We start from the raw sequence: 16,380 nt of genomic DNA, 5'->3' as shown, positions 1-16,380 counted from the left end.
TAGCAAATCTTCATTCAATCTCCGCTGAGCAAAACTGCAACAGTACCAACACACACTAGAAACCAAAGCACAGTATTGCTGTTCAGCGTAAAAGATATTTCATGTGCATCAGTTATCACTGCTCTACGGTCTTCCCAGCTCTAAAATTACTACTATAGATAAAACCGTCTGGATTATGGCAACCATTTCTAGGGCTTTGCATCAATCAATGCTATGAAACAGACAAAATATCTTGCAGGAATCTGTTCAGTGGTCTTTTCTGTAACTGTTCTGCATCTATCTGCACATTAACAGATGGAGCCCTGCCAAAACATCACTGCAAAGCATCACACAGAGAAGACTCATCATGTCTCTCCCCTCTCCCAAGGTTCCATTCTAGGTGCCTGTTGCTTGACCACACAACCATAAGAGGCAACAATCACTGAAATTCCACATACCAGACTGAAATTACTTGAAAAAGAAAAAAGATGACAAGCTCATCTAACCATAGAGTTATTTTAAAAGCCACAGGTTCCCATCTTGAGATGTTGCAGCCAAGTAATCAGTGACCACAAATTACTCGACATCATATTCACTTTTCAGCTGTAACAGGCAGTTCCATGACAGCAGCAGCAACAGATGCCTATGGCTGCATATTAGAATCAGATAGGATGCAAATTTCCTGATGGAACTTCCTAGTTTACAGATAAGCATACGTTAAAACATAATCCAAGGGATATTTTTCCATGCATACCTGTACAGTCTTTTTAATTCTATGTGAAGGTCCTGGATACTCCGGAGAATACAAGTCTGTCAGGAATAACGAGTTGATTAGTGTCGATTTCCCCAATCCAGACTCACCTATGAAAGAAGAAAGTGAATGCATGTTAGTAGAGTTTAAGAGATTCCACAAAGGCTTACTAACTTACAATGTACATTGGGCCAGTGTTTTAACCAGAGTGCTACATGGCTTTAGATAAGTGGAAAATACAATGTAAAATGACACTACTTTCTACTCTCCAGTCTCAGAATCACCACAACGGATTCATGTTCCAATTTTCCTCCATCAAACTCCCAAGTTTCCTGCAAAGATTACACAAGCTGCGTCTTTATGTATAATCACAGGAAGACTTTGTTTACCACTGCCACATTGTGCACATTTTACAACAAACTGTATGAAATCACTTTTGCTTTGTAAAAGCTTATATCTGAGTTACAATATTAAACCTTAGAAGCAGGGACCTGTAAGAGTCTTGCAAAGAGAATGCCCCATTCCCTCCCCAGCTTCTTTGGCCAGCCACTTGCCTACCAGCTAGTCAGGCCACATGCTTGTAGTGCCACCATCTCTGCCTGATTTATGTTGCAGTGTCCCACACTCCCTCGTCCGCTGCACTGCCACCATCTAGCTCACACAGAGCGGATGGCACCTGCTTGTTTGCTTCTATGCCAGTGGCACAGCTTTCACTCCTCCTTGTATAGGTGTCAATTCCCAGTTGGCATGCCATTTATCAGCAGTGGGACGCAAGCCAGCGATGGAATGTTTTGACAGCTAACTGCGGTAAGCCAATCTCAAACTGAAGGCCATCCTTAAAAGTATCCAAATACACAGACATGAATCTTGGCAAAAAGAATTGCCCAATAGACTTCCAACACTATCAAGGAAGGGTCTGAAAGCTAAAGGGGGGAAAAGTAATCTTATTACGCAAGATCTCAATAAAGCTAAATGAATCAGCAATGTTTCTTCTAATAATGTCTGCTTGAAATAACTTATTTCTAAAAAGAGATGTCTGGTTTTGGGTGCAGAAAGGCAGCGTAGCTCAAATTCTTCTTTACCAGTTGTTTGCAACAAAACAGCAAATTGCCTGATGTATTTCAGTGTGAGCTGCCAGCAGACTACTGCTCACTGCTCAACAAATTTACACAATGTAAAAGGACTTATTTATAAATGGTTTCTTAGTTATATTTGCCATTACATTCTTATTAATATACAGACATCTGAAAGTAATGCTACTGTTATGAACAACGAAAATTAACACAAACCACCAAAACACTGAGATCACTATTAAATGGTGTTATTTAACTGTTAAGAGCCCCGTGGTGCAGAGTGGTAAAGCTACAATACTGCAGTCTGAGCTCCGTGCTCACGACCTGAGTTCGATCCCGGCGGAAGCTGGGTTCAGGTAGCTAGCTCCAGGTTGACTCAGCCTTCCATCCTTCTGAGGTCAGTAAAATGAGGACCCAGCTTGCTGGGGGGGAAATGTAGATGACTGGGGAAGGCAATGGCAAACCACCCCGTAAAAAGTCTGCCAGGAAAATGTTGTCAAAGCAACGTCACCCCAGAGTCGGAAACGACTGGTGCTTGCACAGGGGACTACCTTTACCTTTTTATTTAACTGTTGCTTCTGTAAGCCACCTCACTGTGAAAATGAAGTGAAAATTCAACTGCTCCATTTTAAAGCTTGGATCCATTGGAGCATATCCATGGAGCAGCAGCAGTTTCGCACCAAGAAAGCATGACATTCTTCCCCCTGCCCTAAGCAGCTTCAAGTGCCACTCAGAATTATATATATATATATATATATATATATATATATATATATATATATATATATATATATATATATATATATATATATATATATATGTATATGTAAAAAAAAAAGAATGAGAGAAGAAAAGATAGTGTGGACACCTGATACTACTTACAACCCCAGCCTGATCTGTAGATTTTGGTCTTGTTCATTCCTCCACTGATCTGAATATATATACTGAAGAGAGTATCAGGCAAAAAACATTCTAAATGGAAGCTACTGTAGGGCTCAATTACATTTCTTGTGCATGCCATCTAATCTTTACACCGCAGAGACAATGAAATTTCAGTCTGATGGTAACAAGCTCATTCACATACATCTAGCTAGAGAAGGTAGCCAGCTGGGTCTGGATTATAAATGCCTCAGAAAAGCAGCAGTCCTGGCTCCCAGGAAGGAGGTAGTCATTAGGCAGCTCCTGAAAAACACTCCCCTCCAAGACCCAAAGGATTAGCCAAACTACTGGCTAGTTGCAAATATCCCCTTTCTTGGGTAAGTTACTGGAGTGCGTGGCAGCAAGACAACAACAGATGGCTACAGAGGAAGCTGATTGCCCGGATGTGTTTCAGTCCAGCCCGAGAAGGCCCACATTTTGTACTGAAACTGTCTCGGTTGCTTTGAAAAGCCACCCTTACAGAGGAGTAGGGGAAGTACTATCCTGTTGATTCTTCTGAGGTTATCAGCAACATGCTGTTCCAACATCTACAGCATTCTTTTGGACAACCTATCCAGAGTAGAAATTTGAGGGAGGGGGACACAGCACTCCAATAGGTCTGCTCCTGTCTGCAAATTCCAAAAGTGGTGCTAGGAAGCTAACCTGCTACCTGAAACAACACTTTGTGGAGTTTTTAAAAAATCCATTATTCTATTTATTGACTTATTTATAGTCCACCTTTCTAACCTAGTCTCAAAGTGGATAACACAATGTAAGCTGCCCTGAGTCCGTTTGGAATGGGCGAGATATAAATGGAAAGTAAATAAAAATAAATAAATAAATAAAGCTGTTAAGTCCATATAAAGAGACATTTAATAAACACAGTGCGAACCAATACACTCGATGAGGGTACACTGAATGAACCATGTACTAGGAATCAGATTACCAAAATCTGAATAAGCATAGCATTTTAGGCACGATACAGAATGTGGATAAAATGAAGAAAGCTGATACTATCAGTAGAAAACAATGAAATGAGAACAGGCTAGTATATGCACCTAGTTGATAACATGTCCTAAACTTAGTGGAATAAGCCAGAGTCCCTTTCCCTTTATAAAGCACCTTCCTGAACTGGTCTGTTATAGTATACCCTTATTAATTTTATAGAAAAGCTCTCCTGAACATCTGTTTTACATAACTTGCAGAATTACAGGATTGTGGGAGCCTTCTTTACTTCCTCCGGCATGCCATTTCACAAGGTGGGGCCCACAACTGAGAAAGCACATATACAGGTAGTTTATTGCTCTTGCACATTGGCAGGGTGTCACCTGCAGAAGGCTGTGAGCTGTTCTGGTGAAAAAAAGGAGGGGTCATGCTGCAAAAATGAGGGCCTATGGCCATGTACATGACAGTACCTTAAACTGAGCCTGGAAGCTGATGGGAAGCCAATGGAGAGACTGCAGAATGGGTGTAATGCACATACATCCTATCTACCTCCTGTTAATAACTGAGCTGAAGCATTCTGTACCAAATGGAGTCTCCTGGTTGCCTTCAAGGGCAGAACCATGTAGAGTGTATTACAATAGTCTAGCCCTGATGTCACTGTGGCATGGATCCAGGCGGCTAGATCGGCTGAGGCAGAGTAGGGGACCATGTTCCAGGTTTAAACTTGTAAGGAAACATTTTTTTGCAGTTACATTAATTTGCTTCTCTAAGCAGTAATGCTGGATCCATTATAACCCTTCAGCTCTTAACTGAGTCATCAAGGGTCAGCTGAACTCCCCCAAAGGTGGGAAGTACACTGCCCTGCAAGGCCTTCCCACTTAGCATGACTTACATCTTCATCAGGATTCAGTCTGTTCTCTCAGCCATTTAACCACAGCAGACAGGCAAGTGGTCCAAGATCCCTACCACATCACCAGGAGATTTGGATAAAGCAAGCAAGCTGGGTGTCATCAGCATTGCTGATGACACACAGTTCCAAAGCTATGAGAATGATTTATTCTATGGGCTTTGCAATAAGGCTGAATGGTAAGCAGGACAACTGCTCCCTGTGGAATCCCACAGGACAAGTTCCACAACGATGATAACTGGCCTCCGACAGCAACTCTTTGAAACTGGTCCATAAGAAATGATTTATACTAGTTCAAACAAAGCACATCCCCTGAAAGCTATTTCAGCCTCAAATGTCTTAAAAAAAAAAAGGCATGATCCACTGTATTGAAGACTGCAGATAAATCTAGTAAGGGCAATGACGAGGCATGGGGGTTTGTCAACATTCAGCCAGAGATCATTAACTAAAGCTACTATCTCCATCACCTAGCCCAGCCTGAAAACCAGGGCCACTGCAGGGTCTCTATGTGTGCCCTTCTCTCCACAGGCTGAAAAGGATCCAAAGCAGTTGAGTTATCCAAGAAGTCCTGGAGTTGGTCTGCCACTGATCTTTCAATCACCTTGACCAAAGAGGGCAAATTAGAGACAGGGTGATAATTGGCCACATTGTGTTTCTGTAATGATTTTTTTTTAAGTAGTAAGTGGATAATCACCTCTGATGAGATTCATAACCATTATGAAGTCGTGCAAGGATCTGGAGTGAGATATTGTGCTGAACAGGTATCAGGAGGTAGTAATGGACTGCATTAAGAATTACTGAATGCTCAGTTTAGATAATATTGAGATGCTCTTGGTAGAAAGTTGCCCAGTTATGAAGATAAATGGTAGGCTGTCCTAGACAGGGTGGCACTCCCCTTGAATGGCTGGGTTTACAGCAGGGAATGCTTCCAGATCCAAACTTAAGAGATAAAGCTCCAATCAACCATTTATTCATAAGTTCACAGTTGTGTACATTCTTGGAAAAAAATGTCCTCATCATGATTTTTCACACTCTTATCTCATCAAGGTTAGAGTCCACTACTTAGCTCAAGATGGGCAACCATAAAAAGACCTCTTGGAAACTTCACCTGATCCAAAACGCTGCATAAAGGTGCTGACAGGAACATGATGCACTAAGGATACCAAGCTGTATTAAAAGAACACTGCAAGAACTTCAAATTGGTTTCCTGGTGCAATTCAAAGTACCAGTTCTGACTGATAAAGGCCTCAGACAATACATTACCATTTTATACTGTTTGTCACTTATGTTAAATTTTATTCTGTGACTTTATACATGATATATCCTTGAACAACTCTGAGAAGCAAGCATTTATTAAAAACAAATTTAGCTAAGAGCAGTTGATGGATTGCTTGCCTCCACATAACCCTGCCCATTTACTGCTTCTGAAGGGAATACACAACACCGTCTTTTTACATGCCTTTGGAATGTCCTCCATGATGATGAGAGGATGTGGAGATTGGATTTATACCCCACCCTTTACTCAGCCAAAGCAGTTTACAATCTCCTCTCCCTTCTCCTCCCCACAAGGCACTCTGTGAGGTAGGTGGGGGTGACAGAGCTTTTTCAAGAACTGCTCTTGAGAGAACAGCTCAGAGAGAACTTGAGACTGACCTAGTCAAACCAGCAGCTGCATGTGGAGGAGTGGAGAAATCAAATCTGGTTCTCCTAGATTAGAGTCCAAACTCTTAATCACTACTCCAAGCTGGCTCTCAAACTTTTTGGCATCTTCTCTATCGGCATTTAGATACCGTGCCGGGCAGCCTTCCCCATTCTGTTGATTTGATTTGTGTTCTGGTTTGCACTTCTTATTGATTTTTGTCTCAGGTTAGATCTATGAGATTATATCTTAGTTAGTTTGTATAGTTATTTTTAAAAAGTCTCAAACACTGACAATAATGCTAATGAGAACCAAATTTCAGTACAGAAACCAGAGGCAAGTTAACAGATATAGGCACAACAAACACATCACAAAGCAATGCAAACACTCTAGATAGATTTGCTAGTAAAATTGCAGAACAGGAAGAAAGACAAAGGAATTTGAGAAAATCAGCTGTTTACACTTCAAGGTTCTCATCAGGCATCTAATCCTCATCCATAATTTTTGAGAATGACTGCCTGTTGTAAGCAAAGCCACCCAGAAAGTGACACCCAGAGCACCTAAAATCCATTATCGCTTACTCCTCTGTAAGCCACATAGGGCAGAGCACTGTCGGTTTCATCCACTTCAGTCCACATGATGAAAGCATGCTGCTGATCACTCTGACTTCACTGTAACTGTTCTGAATAGCCCCCATGAAAAAAAAAATCAATTAGAACACTGTGGAAAATGGTTCAGGGCAAAAGCCAGATTAATGCATCTGAGGGAAATACTAAAAAAATCAATAAGCCATTTCTGCTGCCTAGAAATAACCTTCCCAAATAAAAGCTGGACATGGGATTTCTCAGAACAGAATCAGGCAATATACATGACTCACAGTTCCCTCTCTTTTGTAATGTTGAACAGGAGACTCTTGAATGTTCCTTGTAGTAAGCATCAGAGATTCTCTGATCAAATTCCAGATCCACCTAGTTGTACATCTTCATAAGCAGGAGAATGGCTATTAAAGGCAGGGGTTCTTGGGTCAGAGCTTCCTAAATGGGTTCGAAGGTCAGGAAGGTGGAGGCAAAACAGGGTGAGTTGGAAAGGAGATTCTGGGATGCAAAATGGGAAATTTGGATTTGCCTCTGCTTAATGTGCGAACAGCCCTGAACCATAGTCTATTGCTCAGAACTGCTATAGTGATATATCTCCTAAAATAGTTATATATCAAAGTGCTTAATGCTCAGTTCTAGACACACTTATCTAGGAGTGAGCTCCACTGAATACAGTGGAAGTAATACAGTCCTGAGTAAGCATGCCTATCCTATGACTGCACAGCACAAAATACAATGTGCCTTCTGAGGTTGTTTAAGGCTCAATTCAGCTTTAAATCTGTTTATTTTCATGGCTAGAGCAACCAATTAGTATATACTTTTCTTTCTGATTTAACTTAGCCTTTCCCCCCTTAGCTATTTAAAATCAGCCCACCCTGGTGGTGTTAGAGTAGTCTCCCCACCTCTCAAATGTGGTTTAAAAAGCTCTCTGGCTGTTCTTTCCAAATCTTACACAAAGCACTGACTGACCTCACATACACCATCACGCCTTATGTTACAGCAACATTAACTATTTGAGACAAATCTGCGAATACAGCGGCAGCACTGCTGCTTCCCCTGGCCTGACTCAAATGGTAGTGGTTTGGGCTCCCATTCTTCCCCCCTTCCAGCAGGCAAGGGAGGGAGAATCTCACTCACCTGGCCCTGTCCAGCTCCTGCCTGTCCTTGCTCAGCCTAACCTACATCACATTAAGCAGTGAGGCTATGAAAAATAAGGAGAACCAGGTATGCTCCCTGGTGGACAGACAAGATAAAAATGTACTCAGTGGTGAAATTCCTATTAAAAGTGTGTCACTTCTAAAGAAAAACACAAAAGATCATGCAAAAAACAACAACAACCCACCAGTATGGTATAATGGTTAGTGTAGATCTGGGGACACCTGGGGTTCAAAATTCCACTGAAATGTAAAATTCACTGGGCAGCCTTCAACCAATTTCTCCCTCTCTTGTCAACTCACCTACTTCACAGACCTGTTGTGAAGCCAACATGAGGAAGTAAAATCTAGGAGACCCTGACTCCTTGGAGAAAAGGTGGGATCAATATTTCCAGATCAATATTGCCCCCATTTCCTTTTACAGAGATCTGACACCCTCCCCACCATCTGCCCCTTTGCTTTGGGAGAGTAATGGGAGCATCCAGGAGGTTCAGTTGAGGGCAGAATTCCACTCGCACAACTCCCCTCTGCAGCACAGGGGGGAAGAGACTAAGCAACAACAGATATATTGATGATGATCTTTATTGCTGAAGATGACAACAGAAATACCCTAGCACTTTTTAAGCTGACTGAAGCGGAATGCCTGGAACAGGAAAGATATCACAAAGAATGATACACACGCCTCCATCTTGTTAGTATTAGTTATGACTACTTTGTGGTATTGGTTTCAATGGGGTGTAACCACGACCCAACTGGACCTGGGGTGTCATATTAGAGTACCAAGTCTGCTAGCCAGTAGATTCTAATGTTGTATCTCCTCTACAGTAAAAAGAACCAGACATTATTGGTACTGCTTGAGGAATCACACAAGAGTCTTTTCATATTTATCCTCCAGAATTAATCACCACCATTTTGCACAGAACATTTCCCAACAGCAGAGCAAACTTGATGGAGCCAAATTCTAGCTGTAAAATTTCTTACTCCAACCCAGACAAGCAACAGACGGATCTGGGCATTGCCTCCAGCTGTTTCTCTTTGCATTCCAAGTGTCACTTACACATGAAGCTGTCTTATACTGTATCAGACCCTTGGTCCATCTAAGTCAGTATTGTCTACTCAGACTGGAAGCAGGGTCTCAGGCTGAGGTCTTTCACATCACCTCCTACCTAATCCGTGTTTTTAAAGTAGAGATTCCAGTGATTGAACTTGGGACCTTCTGCATGCCAACCAGATGCTCTGCCAGTGAGCCACAACCCCTTCCCTAGTCCTAAAACTGCTTTAAAATGTTTATTCTTTACCTGGAGAAACCTGCTATCTTCTCACAGTAGCCCTTTTGGATTCTGTTTAGTGTATTTGTTTAGTAAAACTGATAAGACATGTTAGTTATACTTCCTATAGTTCTGGAGACTTCTGCCAAAATTTCAAAGCATTGCTTGCATCTGAAGATTTACTTTCCAAAGGAAGTCTGTGCTTCTAATCTCCTGGCTAGTGTAAACAAAACATTTGCTGCTGCACAGGTCTAAAACTGCTTCAAATGTCAGATCCAACTTGTTAACGTTTTGTTTTAAACTAGTATGCTTCCTTAATTATGGAGCTAGAGTCACTCCACTACAATTACATAATTACTTCTTGAGTGACCTATTCTTTTGCAGATTCTATACAACTTCAACAATCTCTGATTTACTAGCAAAGAAAGCTGGATTTGTGCCAGAATACACACCGGGGAAAGAAAGGCCTCCTAAATTAATAACGGTATTTCAATTTGAGCTTGCCAAAAAGCTATATTTAAAATCAAGAGAATGTAAATCATATAGTAACTTGTCATACAGTACAAAAGTATTCTTAGTTATCAATTTAAGAGGTAGTATTAATCCCGTCTTTCTTTCAATACCCTGTGACGTGCTGCAGTTTTAAAGAACTTCTAACATAGTAAGTTTAGCGAGACATCATAATATTGAACAGCTTATTCTCTTTGCTGCACTTTGTTTATATAGGATAAATTGGATCAGTTGTTCTAATAAGCAGCTACCCCACGTTTCCTGCTTTGCATTTGGGAAAAAGTTGTTCTTAGCAAGTGCAGAAATTCAATTAGCAGCTGTGGTTACTATAATGCAATGTAGTTATTATCCAATTTCAGTCTCAGGGAAGACACTTCAAAGCACGCCCACCCTATAAATACAGTGGCAGTAAGGAAGCCATTACTGCTCAGATGGACTTAATTTGGGAATTGTACCTATGAGCCTTGGTTTACTAATGGCTTCATTTTCTTGTACAATTGTTCTATGGATTTCTTTCTCAGATACTGCCCAATTTGAAACGCCATTAGAAGCAAAACAAAAGGAGCAAGGTAAGCATTTATCAATCATGCTGAATTTTTTTTAAAAAGTCCTAAATATTGTATTCTTGTAGTTTAATACTTAAGATTGGACTAGCTTTTTTATATTTAAAAAATGAAATTTACAGTCCTCTACATAAACTGGCCCAGTAATCAAACCCGTCCCTAAGTCAGTTTTTAGATAGAAATCTAAAATAATAAATTAAATAAATAATAGAATTGGAGTAGGGGGAAGCAGAATAGGATAGAATCAGGACTAGAACTATGCAGTACTTGGTGCTTACACACAGAAGGAAGACACAAAAATGTCAGCACCACAAGCAACAGAAATCTGGATGAGCAAACACAGACTCCCAATTTGAAATGGCGCTGTCACTTGCTGTCCAAGCAAAGATGCTGGAGAACTCATTTGCCCAACCATCTTTCTGAGGGCACACTGCCCTGGGTATGCTGCCTATGGTGGCTGATCCTAGCCACTACCTCAAATGCAAGGCATGGCTGCAAGTGGAGGGATAAGACCCAATAATCACTACCTTCTAAGGTGGATATGTAAAGAATGAGGGGAGCCAACTGAAGAACATCCCCATGAATATGCCCCTGGCCGTGCAGTTTTATTAGCGCCACGCAATCAATGAAGGGCAAATATGACCAGCAACAGCCATTTGTCTCAAATTTACAGTCATCACCACAGTAGAAAAAGAAAAAAAATCAGCTTTCATACCCATCCCAAAAGAACACGCCAAGCAAATGAAAAAAACGTAGCTTTGTATCAACAGCAGGAATTGGTCCTATTTGCAAGAAATTGCCTGCAAACCTGCCCCACATCCCTTTCACATCTGCCACTTTTGGTCACAATACCTGTTTAAACCAATTCAAGACAAGATGGATATCGCAAATTGATGCTACTGTAGCAAAAAGCGGCAATCTCACTCATCACTCTGGGGTGAATAACAGCCTTGAGCGCAGATTTCAAGATGACATTCACTGCATGGGAGAAGTGCTGCTGGGTAGCTTTTGCAGATTTAGATTATTCATTACCACAGCCTAGTTTAAGTAGTCTGCATCCTTTCCCACGACCCCCTCCCCCCCCCCCCCATCCTCCACCCTCAATCACTAAGACCTGGCTCTCGGCAAACTCCAGCTCATTCCTTGTCCTTCCCTTCTCCTCTATGTTTGGATCACCTAAAAAAAAAAGAACAAGAGTGTATTTGGGTTTGTTGATTCTGATCCTTTTAAGTATTAATGCTTCCTTCCTTAAAACGATCATATTCAATATAGCGATTCTTGACATTGTATCCAGTAATCACTTATTAGTAGCAGGAACATTTCCAACTGAGGAGAGAGGATTTTCATTGAATCCTTCCTCCTAGTGCACATCACCACATCGTGGCCAGCACTCTTCTGGGAAGGAGGGCGCTGCCTCCTCCTGAACCTAGGAGTAGTGGAAAAGTTCTGTTCTGCAAATGGAGTCAGCTGGACATAGCCCACTGTAACGATAACCTCTGAACCAATTACTAAACACAGATGGTACTCAAGCCTGTAACCGAATGGCATGTAACAGTCTAGCGTGAATAAAGAGTTATTGAAAAAGAGATCATGCTAAGAATTTCTGGGAAATCTTATTCAAGGCTGTCTTTCTTTCTTTTCAGCCTTGAGTGATCTGCACATCGATAGTCATTCCATACATTGATATGAAAGACATGGATAGAGTTTCTAATTAGGGATGGGCATGAACCTGCTTATGAGCCAAAATTCAACATGAACGTGGGCCAGTTTGGAGCTCAGGAACCAATGTTTGGGGAGAGTGACCTCCCAGAACATTTACCAGACTTTTGGCCAATTTGATTTGGCTGTTCAGGGCCAGCTATTTAACTTTTTGGTTTTGCTCTCTCCTCCTTCCGCCAAGATGAGGGCAAAACTCCCCGGGCCCACTGGAGGGCCCCTGAAGCCAGTGTCTTGCCGTAGACATGGAACACATTTACTTTTATTCCAATGCAGCTCTGCACTATGGCCATTAAGGGAGCATTGAAGGTAGAGCACAGTAAACAGGCATTGTGCTGGCTTGGCCTTTCTGCAAAGTTTACTAGGAGGCTAAGGGAAACCGTTGCTTCTCAGAACCTGCTAAATCCATCAGGCATGCCAGCACTGGAAAAAGCAAGACCAACCAAGACAAGCTACAGCCATTACTAGGATGCTGCCTCCTAATAATGTTATCTCCAGCAATCTACGTTTTCCCTCTTCCTTTAGTTCTACCTAGCTTTATAGTCTGTACAGCCAGATCTTGCAAAGAGGCAGCCCTGTTACTATTGGGTAGCAAAAATTGTTTTTTGGTTTTGTTTTTTAAAAAAACTTAACATCTTTCCCTTAATTTCTCTAACTCTTTTCCATATTTTTCTCCTCCTTCATTTTGCTCTCTTCCTTTCATGATCTGCCACCCCCTCTATCCCCACTTATATTCCGCCTACCTTACTTTTCAGGTCTTGGTCTCAAATTCTTCTTATCCATTCTGGTTGCTAACTTGGGACATTTTTAATGGTAGTACAGCAGCAAATCTTTATTAATATTATGAACACAAGGGAGGAGCTAATATTTTCTCTAACCTATCAAAGTAGCAAAAGGATGCTTTCTCCCACTTTACATGCATAACAATAGAATATTAATCAGCCTTGATGGTAAGAAACGAGGAACAGAAGTTCAAATTTAGCTTAACTGCCATTGGACCAGGATATTCCAATTCCTTTCATTTTCTGGCCCTGAACTCCCATGATCATCCTAAAGCTGGTGGCCAATTTTGAGATTCCTAGATTTTCTAAGTAATGCCTACCATAGACAGACAGCTGTTGATCTATTTATTATAGATGCATGATAACAGTCAGCCAATGATTTGTTTCATTATTATATTTGGTCTGGATCATGATCGTATGGAGAGCGGCAGATGGACCCATTGTAGCTCTCAACAGCTGTACACAGTGTTCACTGAATGCAATGGAGTCTCTGACACCGCTCCCAATGTAACCTTGCAAATCCCCCTCTCAAACATTAACCACCTTGGGAGTAATGCAGGATAAGGAGGGAGAGGGAAAAACTGGTTAATAGTACATATCTGTGGAAACATTTTTGACTTGCAAGTAATATGCTTCACATTCTGGCCAGTAATACTTGTATTACATAGTTCCACAATGGTTAGTGTCACTGGAGAAGATAAGACAGGAATGCTCTCAGAGTGAAATGCTATTTAGCTAGTTATCTAGAATCCACACTTCACACAAGTGTATCTGATGAAGGGAGTTTTGACTCTTGAAAACTGATACCCTGCAAGTCTTGTTGGTCTTTAAGGTGCTACTGGACTTGACCTTAGCTTCACATAAGTGATCCATATAAAATAAAGCTCAACAGAAGCAGTAGCTCAGTACTTAAAGCTCCAAACTATATGTGAAGACATCAGCTTCAACTCTGGCCCTATACAGATTTCTCTTGGACACAACCCGGATTGTCTCATCTTTAAAAATTCTAGCTACATAAACGGAGATACAGGAAGTTCATATCCCTCACCAGAGGAGCCAAGCAAACCACTCAAGTTTCTGAATGAATGTAAATTAACGGGTTTTGCAGAAAAGCAACCCTGCCATAAAAGCAACTAATCAGCACAGTAAAATTGGCAGAAGGAAAGAAATTCTTGACAGTTCTGTTCTCAATACTACATTCATGGATAAGTGCCAGTATGTCAGGAAACATATCCATGGGCAGAACGAAACTGACTGTAAAGCAGCATTAACACTAAACCCTTGTTACTGTGGTTTATAACAAGATACGTGCAATGGAAGTTTAATGATCTTAAAAGTTCTTCACCACTTCGGATAAATGGGCTGTCCATTTCTTAGTTCTATTAATATGTTCAGGAGGGTCTTTTAAGGCACTCAAAGTATGTTCACTCATGTCATGTTTAGTCTTTAAAATGCCCCAGGGCATAAAGTACTTATTGTGCATCACGATTAACAGCTAGCACCATCCACGTACAGACTGTGCTATTGTTTATACAGCTACCCAAAGTTTAAAAAGGGGAGAGAAGAGCAGTCATTATGTAGTAACTTTTGATTGCTTTCAGCTCTAGCTCAGTATCAGATTTACCAGCCATGCAAGAAAACAAACTTTAGAAGATTTATCATCAGAGTACGCTATTACATAATTTCTGAAGCAATACTCCCGTAGCAACACTGGAAATATAAATGGGGAGGATCTGCCCCAGGGTCACTAAAACAAAGAGATATGAACAGAATAAGGTAAAATTATGAAGTTGTAAAGCACTGAAAGAAGTATGTTTTGTTAAGATGAACATATAACTACTTGGACGCAGCCACCCTTTAATTAATGCCTAGAATTTTTTTCCTTTATAAAGCACCAAAGAGGTTGCTTCTATGTAGTCAGTTCTTAGTGAAGAAACAACAGCCTAAAGTGAAGAACGCTGGACTTTTATGTACATTTATATTCAAAACATTCCAACCTTCTACTGAAACATCTGTCTATTGAATTTACCTGTATTTTGGCATATTCATGATCTGCAATTAGTATAACAAAGAGGCTACACACAGCCATCACTAACCATACACACTCTGCATGACAACCACATCACCAACGGGAGAGCTACAATCCAAAAAAGCCCATTCAGACCAAAATCAGAACTGAGAGCAAGTTCACTGAGTAATTTCATTACAGGCATTAAAAAAATCAACTTGTGAACAGGTACGTGAGTCATTTACTATACATTCTTTTTGGATAAAGCAGAATCACCATTTGAATAGACTGATAAAGAACCATAATGCAGAACTTACCTACTACCATGAGTGTGAATTCAAACCCTCTCTTCACAGACTTTCTGTAAACTTGATTGGGGAGATTTGCAAACCCCACATATCCTTCGAGATTCTTCTGTTGCTAAGATAAGAACATCTGAAGTCAGAAGACTTATTTACGGAACAATTATGATTTAATGTTAATTACGAAGATCTGTACAACTATTCAATCAGGTACAAACTGCTTTCCTCATGCCTTACCTAATACCCCTACTGGAAAGCTTTCAATATGGCCCATTTTTGAGAACTCAATACTTACGAGAATAAAACCAAGTATTTCCCTATGGTATGTGGATGCTGACTGACAACTCCCTCAAGGACCAAGCAGAAATGGCTTAAAAGGTAATTCTCTGCTAAAACGTATACTTTCAGATAGTGTTCACTCCACTTTCAGTCATGAGGCACAGACCTTCAGACATCTGTAAAGAATTTGTGATGCAGTTACTTGACTGGCTCTAGGAAAATACTTCAGAAGAGCATGAGGGCTAACCCAGGCCAGGTGATTGGCTACAACTGGTTATTTCAAGCACTCTCGCGCTTTAGAAAGAGTCACAGCTGTGGTTTAAAGAAAAGTGGGTGGAACAACATAGTTATGGTTTCTTACAATCTTGTTACAATTAAAGGGAACTTATCTTTCAAATTCACTATTTGTTCTTAAAACTCCACTTGCTAATGAAGAACTTACTTCCCTGAAAGCCTTTACACAAGCAGATCAAAGCTCATGTTTAATGCCTATAGTATCGAAAACTGAAATAACTGGATCAGCACAAGCGCCTTTTCACAATGCAAAAAAAAAAAAAAAATCCACCACTTCACCAGCAGTGAAGCATTCTGCTCCACAAAACAAGTGCAGGATAACGTTACTGTGAAAAGGATACTCCAGTTCATCTTCTAAAACAAACGGGAAGAGTACCATGGGAGCATCTTGTGTTCAAAAGGGAGATGTCGCAGTAATAATAGAAAGGAACTAATTTTGTGGATGTGAAAGATACCAGTGGCAAGGAACAGTAGTGGGGAGCAATGTGGAAGGGGGGGGGGGGCTTGCCAGCATTTTGTTTTTAAGGCAAGCTTTTCAACAGCCATTTGTTAAGAACAAACGTTCTCTGCCCAGAGGAAAAAAACATGTTTAAAATTCAGAGTGAAGGTTTTGTTCATTCCAAACCCCCAAAGAGAAAATGCACTTCTTCACATCCAACAACCAAAAAGCAGTTGGATCTGCAGGGCAAAAGTAAT

General features: G+C 40.8%; 1 protein-coding gene across 1 annotated transcript in view; it reads right to left on the bottom strand.

Annotated features, from left to right (window-relative positions):
* Nucleotides 1-16,380, bottom strand: part of SEPTIN7 (septin 7) — an 86,002-nt gene that overhangs the window by 45,764 nt on the left and 23,858 nt on the right. The window contains exons 2-3 of the mRNA XM_060247727.1: nt 15,127-15,229; nt 734-840 (exon numbers count right to left, since the gene is read on the bottom strand). Coding sequence (XP_060103710.1) covers nt 734-840; nt 15,127-15,229 — 210 coding nt within the window. The remainder of the gene's footprint in view (nt 1-733; nt 841-15,126; nt 15,230-16,380) is intronic.

This window comes from Heteronotia binoei, chromosome 10 (genome assembly GCF_032191835.1).
Source record: "Heteronotia binoei isolate CCM8104 ecotype False Entrance Well chromosome 10, APGP_CSIRO_Hbin_v1, whole genome shotgun sequence".
NCBI lineage: Eukaryota > Metazoa > Chordata > Lepidosauria > Squamata > Gekkonidae > Heteronotia > Heteronotia binoei.
This window is presented reverse-complemented; position numbering and strand designations above follow the sequence as displayed.